The following is an 18,275-nucleotide window of genomic DNA, read 5'->3' as shown; positions in this document are numbered from 1 at the left end:
TGAGCTGAAAAAGGGTAGTGGAAAAGGGCCATATATGACACCTCTCTAGAACACATTCTTTCCAACACGACTGTTCATCAAATTTATGCAGCACTACAGCTGCTCTGCTCAATTATAAACAGCGTTGTCGAGTCTTTTTGTAATTCTGGTGTGATGAATCATGCTTCAGTGTCTGGCAGTCTGGGTGATGAGTCTGGATTTGGCAGAAATCTGGACAATGTGACTTGCCTCAAAGTGTAACACTGATTGTAAGTATGTTGGATGAGAAATAATGGTCGAGGGTTGTTTTTTCCACAGCTTCTCTTCAGCCCCTTGGTTCTGTGATGTCAACATATTGTATAATGCTGACATTCTGGACAATTTTGCACTTCCTGCTTTGGGGCAGCAATTTGGAGAAGGGCAAAGCTATGTCCTTACAGAAACAGTCTGCTGAGTGCTGAATGGAAGAATTTTGATTGGCCCACACAAAGCTGTGACCACAACGTTCCTTAAATGAACTTTTAGGAGGGATTAGAGACACCGCCATATTTAACCCCCCACTGCCATCTGTATGCGCGCATGTTTCAGAAAATCTACTTTCTGGAAACTATATCTTGTTTCAAATAATCCAGTGGTTTTTTTTTTTTGTTTGTTTTGTTTTAAATCTTGACACACTGCATCGCTAGCATATAAGTAATTACCTAAAAAAAGCTCTATCCCTCTTTTGAAAAAAAAAAAGAGAAAACTTGGTTTTAGCTCATCTGACCAAAAGGCCGATGATCTGTCGCCATGGCATGGGGTCCATCATCTCTGGTCCACAATTCAATTAAATTGTATCTCCTCCATCAATCATCCACAAATTTCTGTTCCAATTGTTTTGTTTGAAAAAAAAAAACCCTCATCACTCTGCACAAAACTTGGTCGTTGTTTTGTCAAATTTTTTGCTAACGAGTTAATAATTAGGCCAAATTAGCAAATTTTCCTAGCCTAGTAAACTAGACCCACCCGCCTAGCGGCCAAAAATATTTTTGCCTAGCGAATGGGTCTAGCCTCGCACCATATAAACAAAAACACCCCGGGCATCAAATCGTGCCCGCCAATCACAACGCAAGGTTTTTGTTTGGATTCTTTGGGCGGGCTTTTGCAGGAGTGACGACAAAGCTGCGCGACGCTGGAGAAAGCGCAGCAGGAAAGATGGCTACGGCTAGAGAACAGTGCGCGTTTGACTCCGCTTTGGAATCAGTTTTAGAAGAATTAGACTTGGAGTTTTCGTTGAAACATGAGCAGGAAGAGGCTCTCCGCTCATTCCTTTTCAAGAAGGACGTTTTCGCTGTTTTGCCGACCGGCTATGGCAAAAGTCTGATCTATCAGCTGGTTCCGCTGGTAGCCAAAAGGATGGGGCTAGTTTGTGCAGTACGAAGAATTAATAAACAGCTTTGAAACATTACTTTTTGATTGTTTCTTATTTTCCCGTTATTTTAAATTTAAGGGAAATTATTTCACCAAACACCACTAAATAAAAACTCTCAAAACCAGTTTAAGCAAACCCTTGAAAAACACTTGGAAAAAAAAATGAGTGTATGTGGTACAGACTCCAAACTTGTGGTCATTATCTCCAAACTTCTTAATATCTAGAACCTGTTTATTAATTAATACGCATTTTGAAAAATTATTTATTTCAAGGCCTCCCCCACTGCTTTCTGTCGCTCTGACTACGTCACAGTCACTGTTGCGCTGATTGGTCAGAGCGTTGGCCTATACGCACAGAGACAGTTTGAAAGACAGCGGTTTGTTCCTCCTACCCCCGTCGGAAATGTCTACGGATCGAGGCCAGACTAAATATTGACATTTAGTCTGGCTTGCCAGGCTAAAATTTTCCAGGCCTCTCACTAGAATTGTATCTCGTCTCTTATTTCTCATCCGATTCCAGTTCTGATCGATGTTTTGGGTAGATCTTCTCTTGCGAAACAAAACCTGGTTGGTTGGTTGTTGATTTTTCTGTTGTAAACAATTTGTTTACAACTTTGTTTATTTTCAGTTAAATCCTATCTCCTCCCTCAGTTCTCAATGGATTTCAGTTCTGATTGTTTCGTTTGAAAGAACTAGTCATTCTGCACAAAACTTGGTGGTTGTATTGTCAAATTATTTTGCTAACGAACTGCTAATTAGGTCAACTTAACAAATTTTGGGACTTCTCATTAGAATTGTATCTCCTCTCGCAGTTCTCATCCGATTCCAGTTCTGATCGATGTTTTAGGTTGAGCTTCACTCGGGGAACAAAACTTAGTCATTGGTTTGTTGATTTTCTTCTTGTAAACAATTTGTTTACAACTTTGTTTATTTTCAGTTAAATCGTGTCTCCTCCCTCCCTCCCTCCCTCCCTCCCTCAGTTCTCAATGGATTTCAGTTCTGATTGTTTTATTTGAAAGAACTAGACCCTCTGCACAAAACTTGGTCATTGTATTGTCAAGTTTTTGCAAACAAATTAGTAATTAGGTCAACTTAACAAATTTTCTTCTGACTACAATTGTATTTTCTCTCTCATTTATCATGCGAATTCAGATCTGATCGATGTTTTGGGTAGCTCTTCCGCTGGGGAACAAAATTTAGTCCTTTGTTGAGTTTCCTGTTGTAAACAATTAGTCGTGGAGGTTGGTCATCTCTCACATTGTCACATTTCAGTTCAGTTCAATGTTTTGGTACTCATGGTTGTTTTGATGGCAGGCCAGATGAGTTACTACATCCTTGATGTTTTGATCTCTATACTTATGATTTAAAAAAATGCAGAGTTTTTTAATGAATTATTCAGTCAAATATATTAGTATTTTACCAACATAGTCAATGTGGCTCAAATTAACATGGATGTCTTGTCTTATATGGAAGCAGAATTTCTTTTTACAGTGTTCTCTCATGCCTGTCTCATCCTAAGAATTGGATATCTTATATATTTATACACCAAAAAAAATAAAACCCTGCTCCTAGGCTTTCATTATTATCTCATCTCTCTCATTATCTCTAGCCGCTTTATCCTTCTACAGGGTCGCAGGCAAGCTGGAGCCTATCCCAGCTGACTACGGGCGAAAGGCGGGGTACACCCTGGACAAGTCACCAGGTCATCACAGAGCTGACACATAGACACAGACAACCATTCACACTCACATTCACACCTACGGTCAATTTAGAGTCACCAGTTAACCTAACCTGCATGTCTTTGGACTGTGGGGGAAACCGGAGCACCTGGAGGAAACCCACGCGGACACGGGGAGAACATGCAAACTCCACACAGAAAGGCCCTCGCTGGCCACGGGGCTCGAACCCGGACCTTCTTGCTGTGAGGCAGCAGTGCTAACCACTACACCACCGTGCCGCCCCTTTCATTATTATATTTATTGATTATGTTGTCCTCATTACACAGAGTCTACCACTCACACACCTTCCATTTATTGTCTTAACATTGTTGTCCATTGTAAATTGAATTGGCAATGGTTGATGTTTGGTGTTTCATTGTTGTCATATTTTGTAACATACTACACCAAGGAATGCTATTTTGTTCTACTGTATAATCGTACATGGCTTGAATGACACTGTTATTCTACAGATGACGTGGATAGAAAAAAAAAAACCCCCGCTGGTGTGTTCCTTTACTGTTTGTGAGATGTGTACACCAGGCAAACTGTAGATGATCAAGTGTTATTAGTGCAGTACCTGCGATCTTCCTGGTTGATGTGTAGCTCTCCCTGAGGAGATGGAGTGAGTGTCACTGTGGACTGGTGGCTGTAGGACATTCCCACAGGAGAGGAGGCTGCTCCTCTAACAGGTGGTGTGGGACACCTAACCAGATGCTCCTGCTCTTCCTCTTCTTCTGTCTCCCCTTGGTGCAGGTACATGCGGCTCGGAAGCTTCTGAGGGTCTGGATCAAAACTGCAGGAAAATAGGTTTTTCTGTATTTGGACTATTTTCTACATTGTAGAACAACATTAAAGACATCAAAACTATGAAATAACATCTGGAACAGATATGGAGTTATGTGGTAAACAAAAAAGTGTCTCATCTCATCTCAACATCTCTAGCCGCTTTATCCTGTTCTACAGGGTCGCAGGCAAGCTGGAGCCTATCCCAGCTGACTACGGGCGAAAGGCGGGGTACACCCTGGACAAGTCGCCAGGTCATCACAGGGCTGACAAAAAAGTGTAAAAAAAAAGTTTCATATTTTAGATTATTCAAAGTAGCCACTGTTTACTTTGACACTCTGTACACTATTGGCATTATCTTAACCAGCTTCATGAGGTCGTCACCTAGAATGCTTTTCAATGAACAGGTACCTCATCAAAAGTTAATTAGTGCAATTTCTTGCCTTCTTAATGTGTTTGAGATCAAACAGTAAATAGTAAATAATAAAAATACAGTAAGTAGCCCTATTCCACAACTGTAGTAATCCATATTATGTCAAAAAACACTCAACTAAGTAAAGAGAAACGACATCCATCATTACTTTAAGACATGACGTGTCTTTTAATTCATAAAAATAAAGAAAAAACATGGAATGAGAAGGGCGGCACGGTGGTGTAGTGGTTAGAGCTGTTGCCTCACAGCAAGAAGGTCCTGGGTTCGAGCCCTGTGGCCGGCGAGGGCCTTTCTGTGCGGAGTTTGCATGTTCTCCCCATGTCCGTGTGGGTTTCCTCCGGGTGCTCCGGTTTCCCCCACAGTCCAAAGACATGCAGGTTAGGTTAACTGGTGACTCTAAATTGACCGTAGATGTGAATGTGAGTGTGAATGGTTGTCTGTGTCTATGTGTCAGCCCTGTGATGACCTGGCGACTTGTCCAGGGTGTACCCCGCCTTTCGCCCATAGTCAGCTGGGATAGGCTCCAGCTTGCCTGTGACCCTGTAGAACAGGATAAAGCGGCTAGAGATAATGAGATGAGATGAGATGGAATGAGAAGATGTGTCCAAACTTTTGACTGGTACTGTAGGAATTTCTTAATCGTGTGTGTGTATACCTCTTATCCATGGGCTGTAGGTAGTCCTCAGAGCTGCGGCTGGTAGGGGGGTTGACAGGAGGCGGGGGCAGCGGCTCAGCCCAGTTCACTGCACTCTGTTTCGACAGCTTCGGGGTGCGAGTTCCTTTTTTATGATTTTGACTCCCTGAGGAGAAAAACAATGAAAAATAACAACAACAACAACAACAACAAAAAAATGGGCTTTTAGGGAGAGGAGAAAGCACACCACTGTAAAGGGAAAAGTGGTGCACTGGATTTAAGACAAAAGATAAAACTCGAGCATTACTGCGAAACGGAATGTGGCACAATAATTGTTTTTTCTCGATGTCAAACTCATAACTGAAAATAAAAGTAAATGAATTGCCCAGCCCTACTGTACATTATCCCTTACTTATCTCATTTGCTCTTTTTCTGTCTTAACCAATACTGAATGTTTTTTCCCCCTAACTTGAAACTACAGTACAGTATTTCCTTTAGCACAGAAGGGCATAAATAATAACCATTCATACTGACAGGAACGCTGTGTATTTTTTCCTTGTCAGTGACTGAACGGTTATTAATTATTAATATAAGAAGCATTACTGGAATTAAAGCGTTTGCCTTTATACCCAATGATAAAAGTATTCCAATTTCTTCTCTTTTTTTTAACTCCATTTAAACAACAGTATAACAGAGTTGGCAAATAATATACATAAGAACCGAAGAAATTCCTACGATTTACAGAAGGTTTTTAATTTAAATGCCAACCGTGAGTGCCCACATGGTTGCTGTGATGGTGTGTGTGCTTGCATCATACCCGAGGTGCTGTTGCTGGCTCTGTCAGAGCTGTGGTAGGACCCTGCAGAACTGTGCTCATTTGCCTGGTTATAGGGAATGGTGGTAGGCAGACTAACCTCACCGCCTCTGTAATGGTCTGAGGATGCAGGATTGATTTCCAGAAATATACATGAGAAATAATAAGAGCAGATTATGATGTACTGATTATGATGCATTGTTTTAAACACCCACCCTTGTTCAGTCTGTTTTGCTCCATTACATTAAACTGTAGCTGTGATGGTAGTTCTGGGGGTTTTGGTTGCTGGGGCTTCCAGCGCTTGTCACTGAAGTCACCAGGCCCTGCACCACTGTTCTTACTCATGATGTTTGATTGGATGAGCTGGGTGGTTGCATAAGGAGTGGGCTCATATGGTGTAGGAGGGCTGCCTCCGGGCCCCATGTAGCACATGCTGGGGTTGTTGAAGGTCTTCATCTCATTGAGTTTGTTAGAAAGGTCTACATCGCTGTACACAGCTGAGTCGGAGCCAATCAGCACTCCTTGCTTGTTGTCTAGTTGGCTGTTGTAGTTAGCAATGCAATCAGCTGAGAAAAAAAAAAGAAGAAAGAAAATAAACGAATACCATTGTATGGACAGTATGCTTGTTTGTAATTAAATAGGGATGTTTTTAGAACCAAACAACATGTAAGGAATTACAGATGACAGGGTGTGCTGCTCCAGCAAAATAATCAGTGATGGGCTGGTGATACAGTTGATGCAATACAGAAAATAAGAAGTGGATTGTTTTTCCTGTCACACCATGCCACAAACTGCTTTACCACAGCAATTTGCCAAAGTCAGCAATTTTTTTTATTACGAAAAGAACAACATGCCAAAAATCTATTCACAGTTACATTTAATGTTGTGGAATTCTGAAAACAAGTTGGTTCCTGTTATCGCTAACAACATAGCAGCTATACTGTCAGAACTAGGGCTACAGTAGGAGTCCATTTCTGTACCCCAAGGTACAATTTACACTAATATACCCCTTAGGGCTTATTATTGGACCTCAAGGTACCTTTGTGTACCTTTTTAGGGCCAAAAAGGTGCATACATGTTCCCAAGCAGTATCTAAAGTGTACAAATAAACACCTTAGAGGGTACTGCCCCAGTGACAAGCCATTGTACTCCTAAAGTAAATGTACTTTATTTTCTGAGAGTGCATAAATGGTTGTTTCTTGACCAGCCTCGTTTTCTCTCTCTTAATAGGAAAAAAAATGCAGCTTGTCATGTAACTGTGAACCTGCAAAGTTCTCTTCAAAGCCCTGAAAACTTTCCTTTGTTCAAAACATTATGATTTTTCCTCTGACACTGCACACTCCTTTCAAGACATTAAAAAAAAAAATCTCTTAACGTGGAGCATGCACCATACAAGTCCTTGAGTAAGTTGTAAAAATGATCATGTATTGAACAAACACATTAATATAGATTAAACACCTTCTAACCCATCAGAACTGAGAATTCAAACTGTCTGTAGTATAAAATATATTATTCTATCCACATTCACTGGATATGAGCAATCGCACGTTTTGATTGGCTAATCTACTACTAGGATATCAGCTCATATACAGGTACCACGAGTAGAGAAAAATAAAATGGCGGAGTGTGTTGCTGAACCAACCGAGGATGAAATAAAAACTCTACTCGAAAACAAGACCCCAAAAACTGTTATCAAGTATTTAAAAGAAACAGAAATAGCTAAAAGAATATAGCCCCCCTCCCCCCATATCTCCTGTTTCACACTCCAGCCCAGTTGGTGGCGGTAATGCACCTTTAAGTTGGTTTGCCAACCACCAAAAAAACACTAAAGAAGAAAAAGAACAAAATGGCGGAGCGTGTTGCTGAAGCAACCGAGGACGAAATAAAAACTCGACTCAAAAACAAAACCCCAAAAAATGAAAAAAAAAAATTGGAATAAAAGTATTTGATGGTACCGTAAGAGCGTATCTTTTTTTTTTTCAAGAATTATTATTACAGCATTTTTCACAAATTGTTACTGTCATTTCACCGGTTTGTTTACATTGTAAGCAGAAATTATTTTGTTGGACGTTTTGTAGAAAGTTTTTATTGATCGAATTTGCAAAAAATAAAAATGCTCTGTTTCTCAAAATCCAGTGAATGTAGGTATAATAAAACAGTTATTCCACTCAATTTTGTTGCACATGGCTTATAGCCAATTCTGCACTACGTGCTTTGCCAGCTATCAGCTCATGTACGACTCAATTTTGTGGAATAACTTATATAGACACTGCCTAAAAGCGGAGCTCCCGATGAGTGTAAAATCTGTTAGTAAATAATTCCATGTTATTTTTTAAAAAGCAAATTAAAAATAAGCACTGGATAAAAACCCATCTATCTTATGTAAATAAAGATACAAATGCTGTTGTCTGGTGGTCATTTGGTTATCAGGTGGTGTAGTGGTTAGCACTGTCGCCCCACAGCATGAAGGCTCTGGGTTCGAGCCCAGTGGCCAATGGGGGACCTTTCTGTGTGGAGTTTGCATGTTCTCCCCGTGTCTGCATGGGTTTCCTCTGGGTGCTCTGGTTTCCCCCACAGTCCAAAGACATGCGGTTAGGTTAACATGGGGCAGCCTTGGGCTGAAGTGCCCTTGAGCAAGGTACCTAACTGCTCCCTGGGTGCTGTAGTATGGCTGCCCACTGCTGTGAGTGTGTGTGTTCACTGCTTCAGATGGGTTAAATGCAGAGGATGAATTTCACTGTGCTTGAATGTGCATGTGACAAATAAAGGCTTCTTCTTCTTATGTCGCCTTGTACTTACAATTGAGTACCCTGTGATGGTACATGTACATCATTCGTACGGTTGCAAAAGCCATAAAAAAATCAGGTCGATGCATTACCATATTCTCTTCAGAATGTGTTTTGTGCATGGGGAGCTTCACTATCAATATAGTGCGACAATTCAACAGCATGGTTAGAGCATCACTGTTTTTTTCACGTCCTTGAATGAGACAGATGAATGGACTAACTCACAAGCTTTAATTTGTCAAATGTGGAACATTTGTGGAAATGTGCAGAAAAATGGAGTTTGTTCTGCTGCTTGGTTCATTGCTTGCTTTATTATTTTTTTTTTCACAGACACATTTTCCTTCACCAAATTTATCTGTGAAATACTGAGTGACAAATTAGATTCTACAAGATTTTACCACTGTGCCTTTTTCGAAAATAGTTACAGGTGTAACTTACAGTGCCAGTCAAATTTTGTATACACACACACACAATCTTTCAGGTGGCACGGTGGCGTAATGGTTAGCACTGTTGCCTCACAGCAAGAAGGTTCTGGGTTCGAGCCCAGTGGCCGACGAGGGCCTTTCTGTGTGGAGTTTGCATGTTCTCTCCGTGTCTGCGTGGGTTTCCTCCGGGTACTCCGGTTTCCCCCACAGTCCAAAGACATGCAGGTTAGGCTAATTGGTGGTTCTAAATTGACCGTACCGGTAGGTGTGAATGTGAGTGTGAATGGTTGTTTGTCTCTATGTGTCAGCCCTGTGATGACCTGGCGACTTGTCCAGGGTGTACCCCACCTTTCGCCCGTAGTCAGCTGGGATAGGCTCCAGCTTGCCTGCGACCCTGCACAGGATAAGTGGTTATGGATGATGGATGGATGGACATAGTCTTTCATAGTTTTTTTTTTCCCTGTATTGTGACTATTTTCTAGAGCAATACTGAAGACATCAAAACTATGAAATAACCTACTATAAGACATGAAGTGTCTTTTAATTAATAAAAATAAAGAAAAACCTTCAAATTACAAGGTGTGAGCAAACTTTTGACTGGTACTGTAGGTTGGTTGGAGACTGTGGTTTTCCCTGTTCATATGTAAACTGACTAAACATTCACATCTGCTTTACAGATGTTCTCATACTTCCATATTATGTATGACATCTAGAATGTTACTATATTTCTAATTAAAGCATTTTTGGATTTGCAATATTTTATTTATCATTTATAATCTTACTGTGGATTTATTTGTAATCTTAAAGTTTAATGACCATAGCATGTCTTGTGCCCTAGTCTGTCTCCAGCATATCTATATTTAGCATTACAACCTTCACTGTCCCGTGTAAGTCCCACTGTGTGCAGGGGAGCATGCATCAATGAGACACTATGGTGATACAATTACTTGATGTTATCTCCAGCAGCAGAGAAGGAAGATTGTAATAGTAAAAATTTTATGAATCCAAGTGAGCACAGATGGGCAGGATAAAGCAGGCCACAGTCAAGGACATGTTTTTTTTTTCCCCGCAAAGTACACAACCATGGATCGATTTTGGTTTCCTACCTGAGCAGACCAATAGATCTGAGTAGCAAAAACAAACAACCAGAGCCTCCATAAAATGAAGCCTGCTTTATTGCAGGAAGCCAATTAGACTGATGTTGGCTTTGTGTCCTCCTCAGCGTCTTTCTACAGCAGACTAATTGCTTCAGAAGAGTTTCGAAATGCACTAAAGAGGGTACCTTTCCAATAATCCAGATGTACATAATTATGTAATGTATACTACATGTTATATTGTTTTCTTTATCTAATCATAGTGAATGTCGTTCTGGTTCCCTGATCATTTAGGTGCTGTAGTCCTGCAGGCTTGTGCCTGAAACCGGAGAATATTTGATTTCTGGTATGGAGCTATATTCTGCTGAGAATAAATCTGGAGTAATGTGGAAAGTCCACAGCCATGAGCTGCCTAAAACAACACCTCAGTCTGGCAGCTCCCAATAGACTGACAAACTGGGCCATGGTCAGTAAGTAAAGGGAACTGAAAGCATGATACATTTCATGATAAATGTGCAACATTTGTGTTGAACAGTGCATTGGCTTAGAACATCACCTCAACAGGTTTTCAAGCATGTTGGCTCGAGTGTAAGCGGTATGGCAGGGATGGCAGCAGCAGGTGATGTACGAGTTCTGCTCAAACAAATAGCCCTCATGCTGCTTAGTCTCACTGGAACTGATTGTGTGTCATGTCCATCCTGTCTCACACCTCTACACCTTTCCATACTCTGGACAGACTGCCTGCTTTCTGTATTTGGTCACAGCTTCCTGTTCTTGTTAAACTTCACTCTTTTCACCTGTCTTTTGTTTCTCACCATTTTATTAGTCCTTGCTGCAGACCTTCTCCTATATGCCTAACCCCTAACCCTCATCCACACAATGCTTTAAAATACAAAACAACGCAGTAAACACACTTATCAAGCCTGAAACACACCAAGGTGTCTTCACCCCCTGGACTTTTGGTTTGACTCCACCCAGGTAGGAGGAGCTGGATCAGGTCCAACGCCATGGGCTTTTGGTTCTGCAGCGAGAGGTACTTGCTTTATTTAAGTCATTTCCTGATGCGTTTGATGTGCTTTCCCTGCAGTAGGGCGGCATGGTGGTGCAGTGGTTAGCACTGTCGCCTCACAGCAAAAAGGCTCTGGGTTCAAGCCCAGCAGACAATGGGGGCCTTTCTGTGTGGAGTTTGCATGTGCTAACAGTCCAAAGACATGCGGTTAGGTTAACATGGGGCAGCCATGGCCTGAAGTGCCCTTGAGTGAAGCACCTAACCCCCAGCTGCTCTCTAAGTCCTATAGCATAGCTGCCCACTGCTCTGGGTATATATGTGTGTGTTCACTGCTCTAGATGGGTTAAATGCAGAGGATGGTTAAATGCAAGTCTGTGCTTGTGTGATAAATACTTCTTGACAGTTCTAATCCCGGCAGCATGGTGGTGTAGTGGTTAGCACTGTTGCCTCACAGCAAGAAGGTTCTGGGTTCAAGTCCAGTGGCCAACGGGGGCCTTTCTGTGTGGAGTTTGCATGTTCTCCCCATGTCTGTGTGGGTTTCCTCCGGGTGCTCCAGTTTCCCTCACAGTCCAAAGACATGCAGGTTAGGTTAATTGGTGGTTCTAAATTGACCGTAGGTGTGAATATGAGTATGAATGGTTGTTTGTCTCTATGTGTCAGCCCTGCAATGATCTGGTGACTTGTCCAGGGTGGACCCCGCCTCTCATCCATAGTCAGCTGGGATAGGCTCCAGCTTGCCTGCGACCCTGCACAGGATAAGCAGTTACAGATAATGGCTGGATGGATAGTTCTAATCCCTAATTCAGTGGTTTCCCTACACTGTTCCACAGAAAACTCCCAGACTAGCATATATTTGTTCTATTCCAGGCTCCCAAAACATTTAATCCAAGCAATCAAGGACATGTTTTCATTCGCTCAGAGCTCAAAACATACTGTATGTGTGCCAGGTAATTAGTGTTCCTGATTAATTGGTTTAGACACATTGAGAGTTGGTGGAGAGCAAAAATACGACCTGTCTGAGCAAAACATTTTCTGATACTCTTATAAAAACTGTAAATGTTTGTGTCTCTGAAGGAACTCATAAAGTTTCTTTGTAAAATTCAACAACAGGGCGTCTCCCTTTCCAAAAATATTCCATGTTAAACCCAATTAGGAAGCATTAACTATCCAAAGAACCCACGAGGAGCCATCCAAGAGTGTGTTATAATGTAGTACCATGTGTTTTCTTATAATTACATTACAGGCACTTGGCAGACGCTCTTCTCCAGAGCAGCATACAATATACCCAGATACTGGGGAGCAGTTGGGGGTTAGGTGCCTTGCTCAAGGGCACTTCAGCCATTCCTGCTGGTCTTGGGAATCAAACCAGCAACCTTTTGGTCCCAAAGCTGCTTCTCTAACCTTTAGGCCATGGCGTCCTCCTTTTTTTACTTTACACTTACAGTTACTATACACTGATAATTACAAACGGTTTCACAAGCGAGACCTGGTCAAGAAGCTAGCAGATTACATTTAAAAACAGCACTGCAAAACAATTAAAACCAGCAGCAATCATAATGACCCAATATCCTTATAAATAGCTTAAAATCCGATGAGATTATTATTATTCTCATCTCATTATCTGTAGCCGCTTTATCCTGTTCTACAGGGTCGCAGGCAAGCTGGAGCCTATCCCAGCTGACTACGGGCGAAAGGCGGGGTACACCCTGGACAAGTCGCCAGGTCATCACAGGGCTGACACATAGACACAGACAACCATTCACACTCACATTCACACCTACGGTCAATTTAGAGTCACCAGTTAACCTAACCTGCATGTCTTTGGACTGTGGGGGAAACCGGAGCACCCGGAGGAAACCCACACGGACAACATGCAAACTCTGCACAGAAAGGCCCTCACCGGCCATGGGGCTCGAACCCAGAACCTTCTTGCTGTGAGGCAACAGCGCTAACCACTACACCACCATGCCACCCGTGTGCAGCAAATAATTAGTAAAATTTAATTTATCTGCTTTACAGAATAGCATTCAACACCCAGTGTCATAGTGCCAAAGAAAACCCTCCTACCAGGTGTCTATTAAGGAAAACAATCTGGTCCATTTCCTTCCTAATTAATGAAACCCTGCCCTTGATATACAGTGTTGCTGTCCTTATTAATGCTCATGTCTTGCCTCTTCCTTTTTTCTATTTCCAGCTTTCAACATGTGAGTTTCGATTGCGTTTGTCTCACACCTGCATTCTCTCACCTTTTTTTTTCGTCAGTCAGGCACTCTCATTTTCTTGCACACCTTATATCAAGTCTTAAGGGCAAGAAAGTGCTCATGGCAGTACAAAAGCTCTGTCCTGCATTGATTCTCTTCACCAAAAGAGCATCACACAGATGCTAATGAACCCACAGGGGAACCGTCAAGGCCTTCTAGGCCTTCAGAGAAGGCGCGAACCTATCAGCATTTCAAATGTTATATTTAATTTCTTTCATTCTTTAACTTCTTTCATAATTGCATTATAATTATTTTCTTCTAATTTGACCTAATTTTCTATCAAATTAGCTTCAGAAATGAAAGGATTACTGTCCTGAAAACATTAAAATAGAGTTATCCAATGAGATTTGTTTTGTTTGTTGTCTCTAGGCTGAGAAGAGTTTAGAGCTGGCTCACTCATTAGTGAGGACTTCATTGCCGGGACAGAAGGCCATGGCGGTGTATGTTTATGTCGGAAGTGACAGATTAATTAACCAATCAGATTTTGACTTATAGTGAGAGGGACCAAAAATGTATTGCCCTAGGCCTTCTCGAAAGCCAACGCAAACTTAACCGTGAATCAGCACCGTCAGCGCAGCAGTGAAGTCACTTTCCAGCCGGTCTAGCGTTCATCAGTAGTGTTAGCAAATGCTAATAAAGCAGTCAAGCCAGTGCTACAAAGGGCAAGTAGCACAGGCTAACGACCGAGAAACTAAGATTCCTGTCTCCAGACTCTTCTTCCACGAATGCTCGGCACATTATTTTTTCACTAATACTTAAGTATTCATTTCCCTGTGTAATTTACTTTGTTACTTTTAAAATCAACATCGACAACTACACGCAACGGAGCGACCTGGCAGCCTGCCGCTAATCCCTTGCAAAATCCTTTGCCCTGTTGCTTTTTTGGTGTGTCTGGCTAAGTTTTGGCTGAGCTGAAGTCCCTGCTCTAATAGTAATGGTTCGCCACTGAATGAACCAAACAACAAATGTGTGGATGTGCTTTTTCAGCCACAAACATAAGATAGACATGAGAGTTTGAGTAGAAGTGTATTTCAGTCATGAAATCATGTATGCTTGTACCTGGACGGCTGTAAGTGGTCAGGTTGCTGTCGCTGGTTCCGTTGCCACCGTTACAGCAGTTGATGCTGCAGTCTTTGTGGTTAGTGCAGGCATTGGGCCATGAATCAGCTAGCCACGGCTGGTTGGCTGAATCTCCCATGTTCAGTAGACCAGGCCTGCAAAATACATAGATTTATTATAAAGATGAAATGGTAATTTAATATAATGTGACGAGTCATGGAATCCACGGACACATGTCGGCCAAAACGAATCTGAGAAAATAGCAAAAGAAGCATTAATTAATTAATTAATTAATGCTTCTTTTGCGATTTTCTCGGATTCGTTTCGGCCGACATGCGTCCGTGGATTCCATGACTCGTCACTAATGGTAAAAGAAAAAAGGATTAAAAAAGTAATATTCTTAAGATATGCAACAGAAATTCATTTTTGCTTTTATTTTGACTTATGTGGACCACTATGTACATGATAATGGTCTCTAGGACCTCATTTCTCCCTTCATATGTTTGAGTGTTTCTGTGAATACTGAGAAATTTGTGTCCCACAGCCATCTCTAGGCCTGTGTAATGTGGAGAGATCTAAAACCTGGACATAGAGCAAGAACTCCCTGGGGCCTACTGTGAAAAAATTCAGCAAACCTCTCTGACATTTCTTAGTTGCTGGAAAAAATCGAAACAAGTGTGAAAATGGCCAACTTGGCTTGTCCCACCTGCAACCTTGGTTTGAACTAAGTGTTATTTCTCCACTGAAAGCCAGCAGACAAGATGGCCCTTCGTGCACATCATGGATATGAGTGTGTTTAAAGGAAATACAACTAATCTTGATGCAGCTTTTAATCATTTCGACTGCAGCTCAGCCAAAGTAGGTGTCCCATGAACTTGCGGTCAACTATGTGACGGTGCTGAATTCAGCCCCAGCGCTGCAACGGTGACTCAGATACAAGATTCGCCTGTCTCAGGTTATCTGGCAGGGCAACAGAACAACATCTCGTACACATGATCGTGTGTACTGCTTTTGGTATGTTTTTTGTGTGGAGTTGAGTGTGTAAAAATTGAAGCGTACCTTTTTTATGTGTCAACTATGTGATGGTGATAACATCTGCATGATTAACTGTGGTAAATAGACAGTACGATGAAACAAAGTGACAGCCCATTCCCTTCATGCACATGACTCTGGGCGATAACAGGGTGATACCAATGGACATGGCAAGCCAAAAAACCCCAAATTTGTCAACTATGTGACACTGATTTTAAGGTAGATTTAGCATTGCCAATGCTGCTGGACACTACAGTGCAGGCTACAGTTCCACCAGCAATGTCTACGGATGAAGCCAAATTCTAGACAACAAGCCATTTGATTTTGACTTTAAATGTCGTGGTGCACAAAAAGTAACAGGCCTACTTAGTTATTATTAGTAGCAACGGCAGGCCATTTTTTAAAGTAGTTGTCATAGTGTTGCGTAATGTATCAAATTAAAGAGTGTGAAGATCTGAATTGAAAACTTGTTTAATTTTGTAACAACGTTATGAACATTTGAAAATCCAGTGTTTTATAAAATTTCCATTTCTGTCCAATGCTGCTGTCACAAACCAGCAATCATTTTCCACTGGTTTAATTTTCCATTCATGAGAAAAAACCTCTATCAGAAATTAATAGACCAAAAAGCCAAAAATAGAGCTTTAGAATTCTGAGTATCAAGGTAAGAATTACAGATAAAGGCTTCCTGTAGATCACAATGATTCACCTAGAAGGCTTAAAAGTAATACATCAATGAAACTGGTCAATCCTTTGTGTTTAAACGTAAAAGCCAGAATTTAGTGGGTGTGTTTAAATTGTGGACACCAAACATGACTAATGACGGTGGTGCTTGAATGCGCTGTGTATAAAAGGATCAAACTTTTGTTAATTCTCCTCAAAACAGTAGTACTGATATTTATACACCTTCTCATTTTTTGTCCATGAAAAAATTATGAGGAAAATCATTGATTTTTAGGAAGGATACAAAATTTCCCTCAGTGATCCAATTTTTCGTGGGCACTAGACAAAGTGTTCAGCCGATTTTATTGGAAAAACAAGTCAACATGAGAGATTCGAACACTAGGTAGGAATCATGAGTTTCAAGCTGATTGAACGAACAGTGAGCGAGCTGGAAGCAACAACAAAACACACGGACCGGTGACGAATATCACTAAAAAAACCCACGATGGTGGCGCCCGTGAATTTGGTGTATTGCATTACACAACGTTAAAAAATGCTTAAAGAAAAAGCTCATCACAACTTTTTTTTTGAAGATTTTTTTTGGGGCTTTTTTCACCTTTATTGGATAGGACAGTGTAGAGACAGGAAATGAGTGGGAGAGACAGACAGGGAGGGATCGGTAAATGACCTCGGGCCGGAATCGAACCCAGGTCCCTGGATTTATGGCATGGCGCCTTATCCACCTGAGCCACGACACCCCCAATACCACACAAAATTAACAATATATTCCGTAAATATGTTATTTATTCTTGACTCGACACCAGTTTTATTTAAACACTTTTAAATGTCTGTAAAGGCCAAACGTAAACATGCTGTTCTCCCATACAAACGTACAGGATGTTCATCAGCGCAGTGGCGTGCTGTCAAGCCTATTATTAGCTTAAATAGTTTGACTACATTTAGCCCCAAATTAAGATAAAAAGTTACAAGTTAGTATTTTCTGTCATTTATACAAAGTACTTAAGGATTACAGCCACCAGGATTGTATTACAGGAATAGATAGTAGCTGGTCTATCGGTCACAGAGTTGACATCTCACAAAATGATGTATGTAATTAGTGTTGTATACTGAAAAATATAAAAGCATTTGAGTGTGGCTCTGCTGTGTACCTTATCATTTAGCAGCATTTACACCCAAACCCAACATACTGTACTTCATTTCTGCTAAATTGCCCACCCCAAATTTCTCAGTATTCACAGAAACACTCTTAGGCTTGACGGCATGCCACTGCGCTAAAGAACCTCCCATATGTTTGTATGGGAGAACAGCATGTTTTCGTTTGGCCTTTAAAGACATTTAAATGTGTTTAATCTACATAAAACTCGGGTTGATTCAAGAATAAATAACATTTACGGAATATATTGTTAATTTTGGCGGCATGGTGGTGTAGTGGTTAGCGCTGTCGCCTTGCAGCAAGAAGGTCCGGGTTCGAGCCCTGTGGCTGGCGAAGGCCTTTCTGTGTGGAGTTTGCATGTTGCCCGTGTGGGTTTCCTCCGGGTGCTCTGGTTTCCCCCACAGTCCAAAGACATGCAGGTTAGGTTAACTGGTGACTCTAAATTGACCGTGAGTGTGAATGGTTGTCTATGTGTCAGCCCTGTGATGACCTGGCGACTTGTCCAGGGTGTACCCTGCCTTTCACCCGTAGTCAGCTGGGATAGGCTCCAGCTTGCCTGCGACCCTGTAGAACAGGATAAAGTGGCTAGAGATGATGAGATTGTTAATTTTGTGTGGCGTTGTGATGAGCTATTACTTTAAGTGTTTTTTGATTTTATGTAATGCAATACACCAAACTCACGGGTGCCGCCACCATCTTGGGTTTTTTAGTGATATTCGTCACCGGTCCGTGTGTTTTGCTGTTGCTTCCAGCTCACTCACTGTTGGTTCAATCAGCTTGAAACTCATGATTCCCACCTAGTGGTCGAATCTCCCATGTAGTGCCCACGAAACATCGGATCGCTGAGGAAAACTTTGTATCCTTCCTAAAAATCAATGATTTTCCTAATACACTTTTGCATGGAGAAAAAATGAGAAGGTGTATAAATATCAGGAGTACTGTTTTGAGGAGAATTCACAAAAGTTTGATACTTTTATATACAGCGCATTCCAGCACCACAG

General features: G+C 41.5%; 1 protein-coding gene across 1 annotated transcript in view; it reads right to left on the bottom strand.

The window, feature by feature from the left end:
* Positions 1 to 18,275, bottom strand: part of LOC132873227 (roundabout homolog 1-like) — a 430,545-nt gene that overhangs the window by 10,997 nt on the left and 401,273 nt on the right. Inside the window, exons 22-26 of the mRNA XM_060908586.1 lie at positions 14,406 to 14,560; positions 5,987 to 6,337; positions 5,775 to 5,891; positions 4,979 to 5,123; positions 3,685 to 3,900 (exon numbers count right to left, since the gene is read on the bottom strand). Of these exons, the coding sequence (XP_060764569.1) occupies positions 3,685 to 3,900; positions 4,979 to 5,123; positions 5,775 to 5,891; positions 5,987 to 6,337; positions 14,406 to 14,560 (984 nt within the window). The remainder of the gene's footprint in view (positions 1 to 3,684; positions 3,901 to 4,978; positions 5,124 to 5,774; positions 5,892 to 5,986; positions 6,338 to 14,405; positions 14,561 to 18,275) is intronic.

The sequence above is a fragment of the Neoarius graeffei genome, chromosome 25, assembly GCF_027579695.1.
Source record: "Neoarius graeffei isolate fNeoGra1 chromosome 25, fNeoGra1.pri, whole genome shotgun sequence".
Classification (NCBI taxonomy): domain Eukaryota; kingdom Metazoa; phylum Chordata; class Actinopteri; order Siluriformes; family Ariidae; genus Neoarius; species Neoarius graeffei.
Note: the sequence above shows the minus strand (reverse complement) of the source record. Positions and strands in the feature narration are given on the sequence as shown.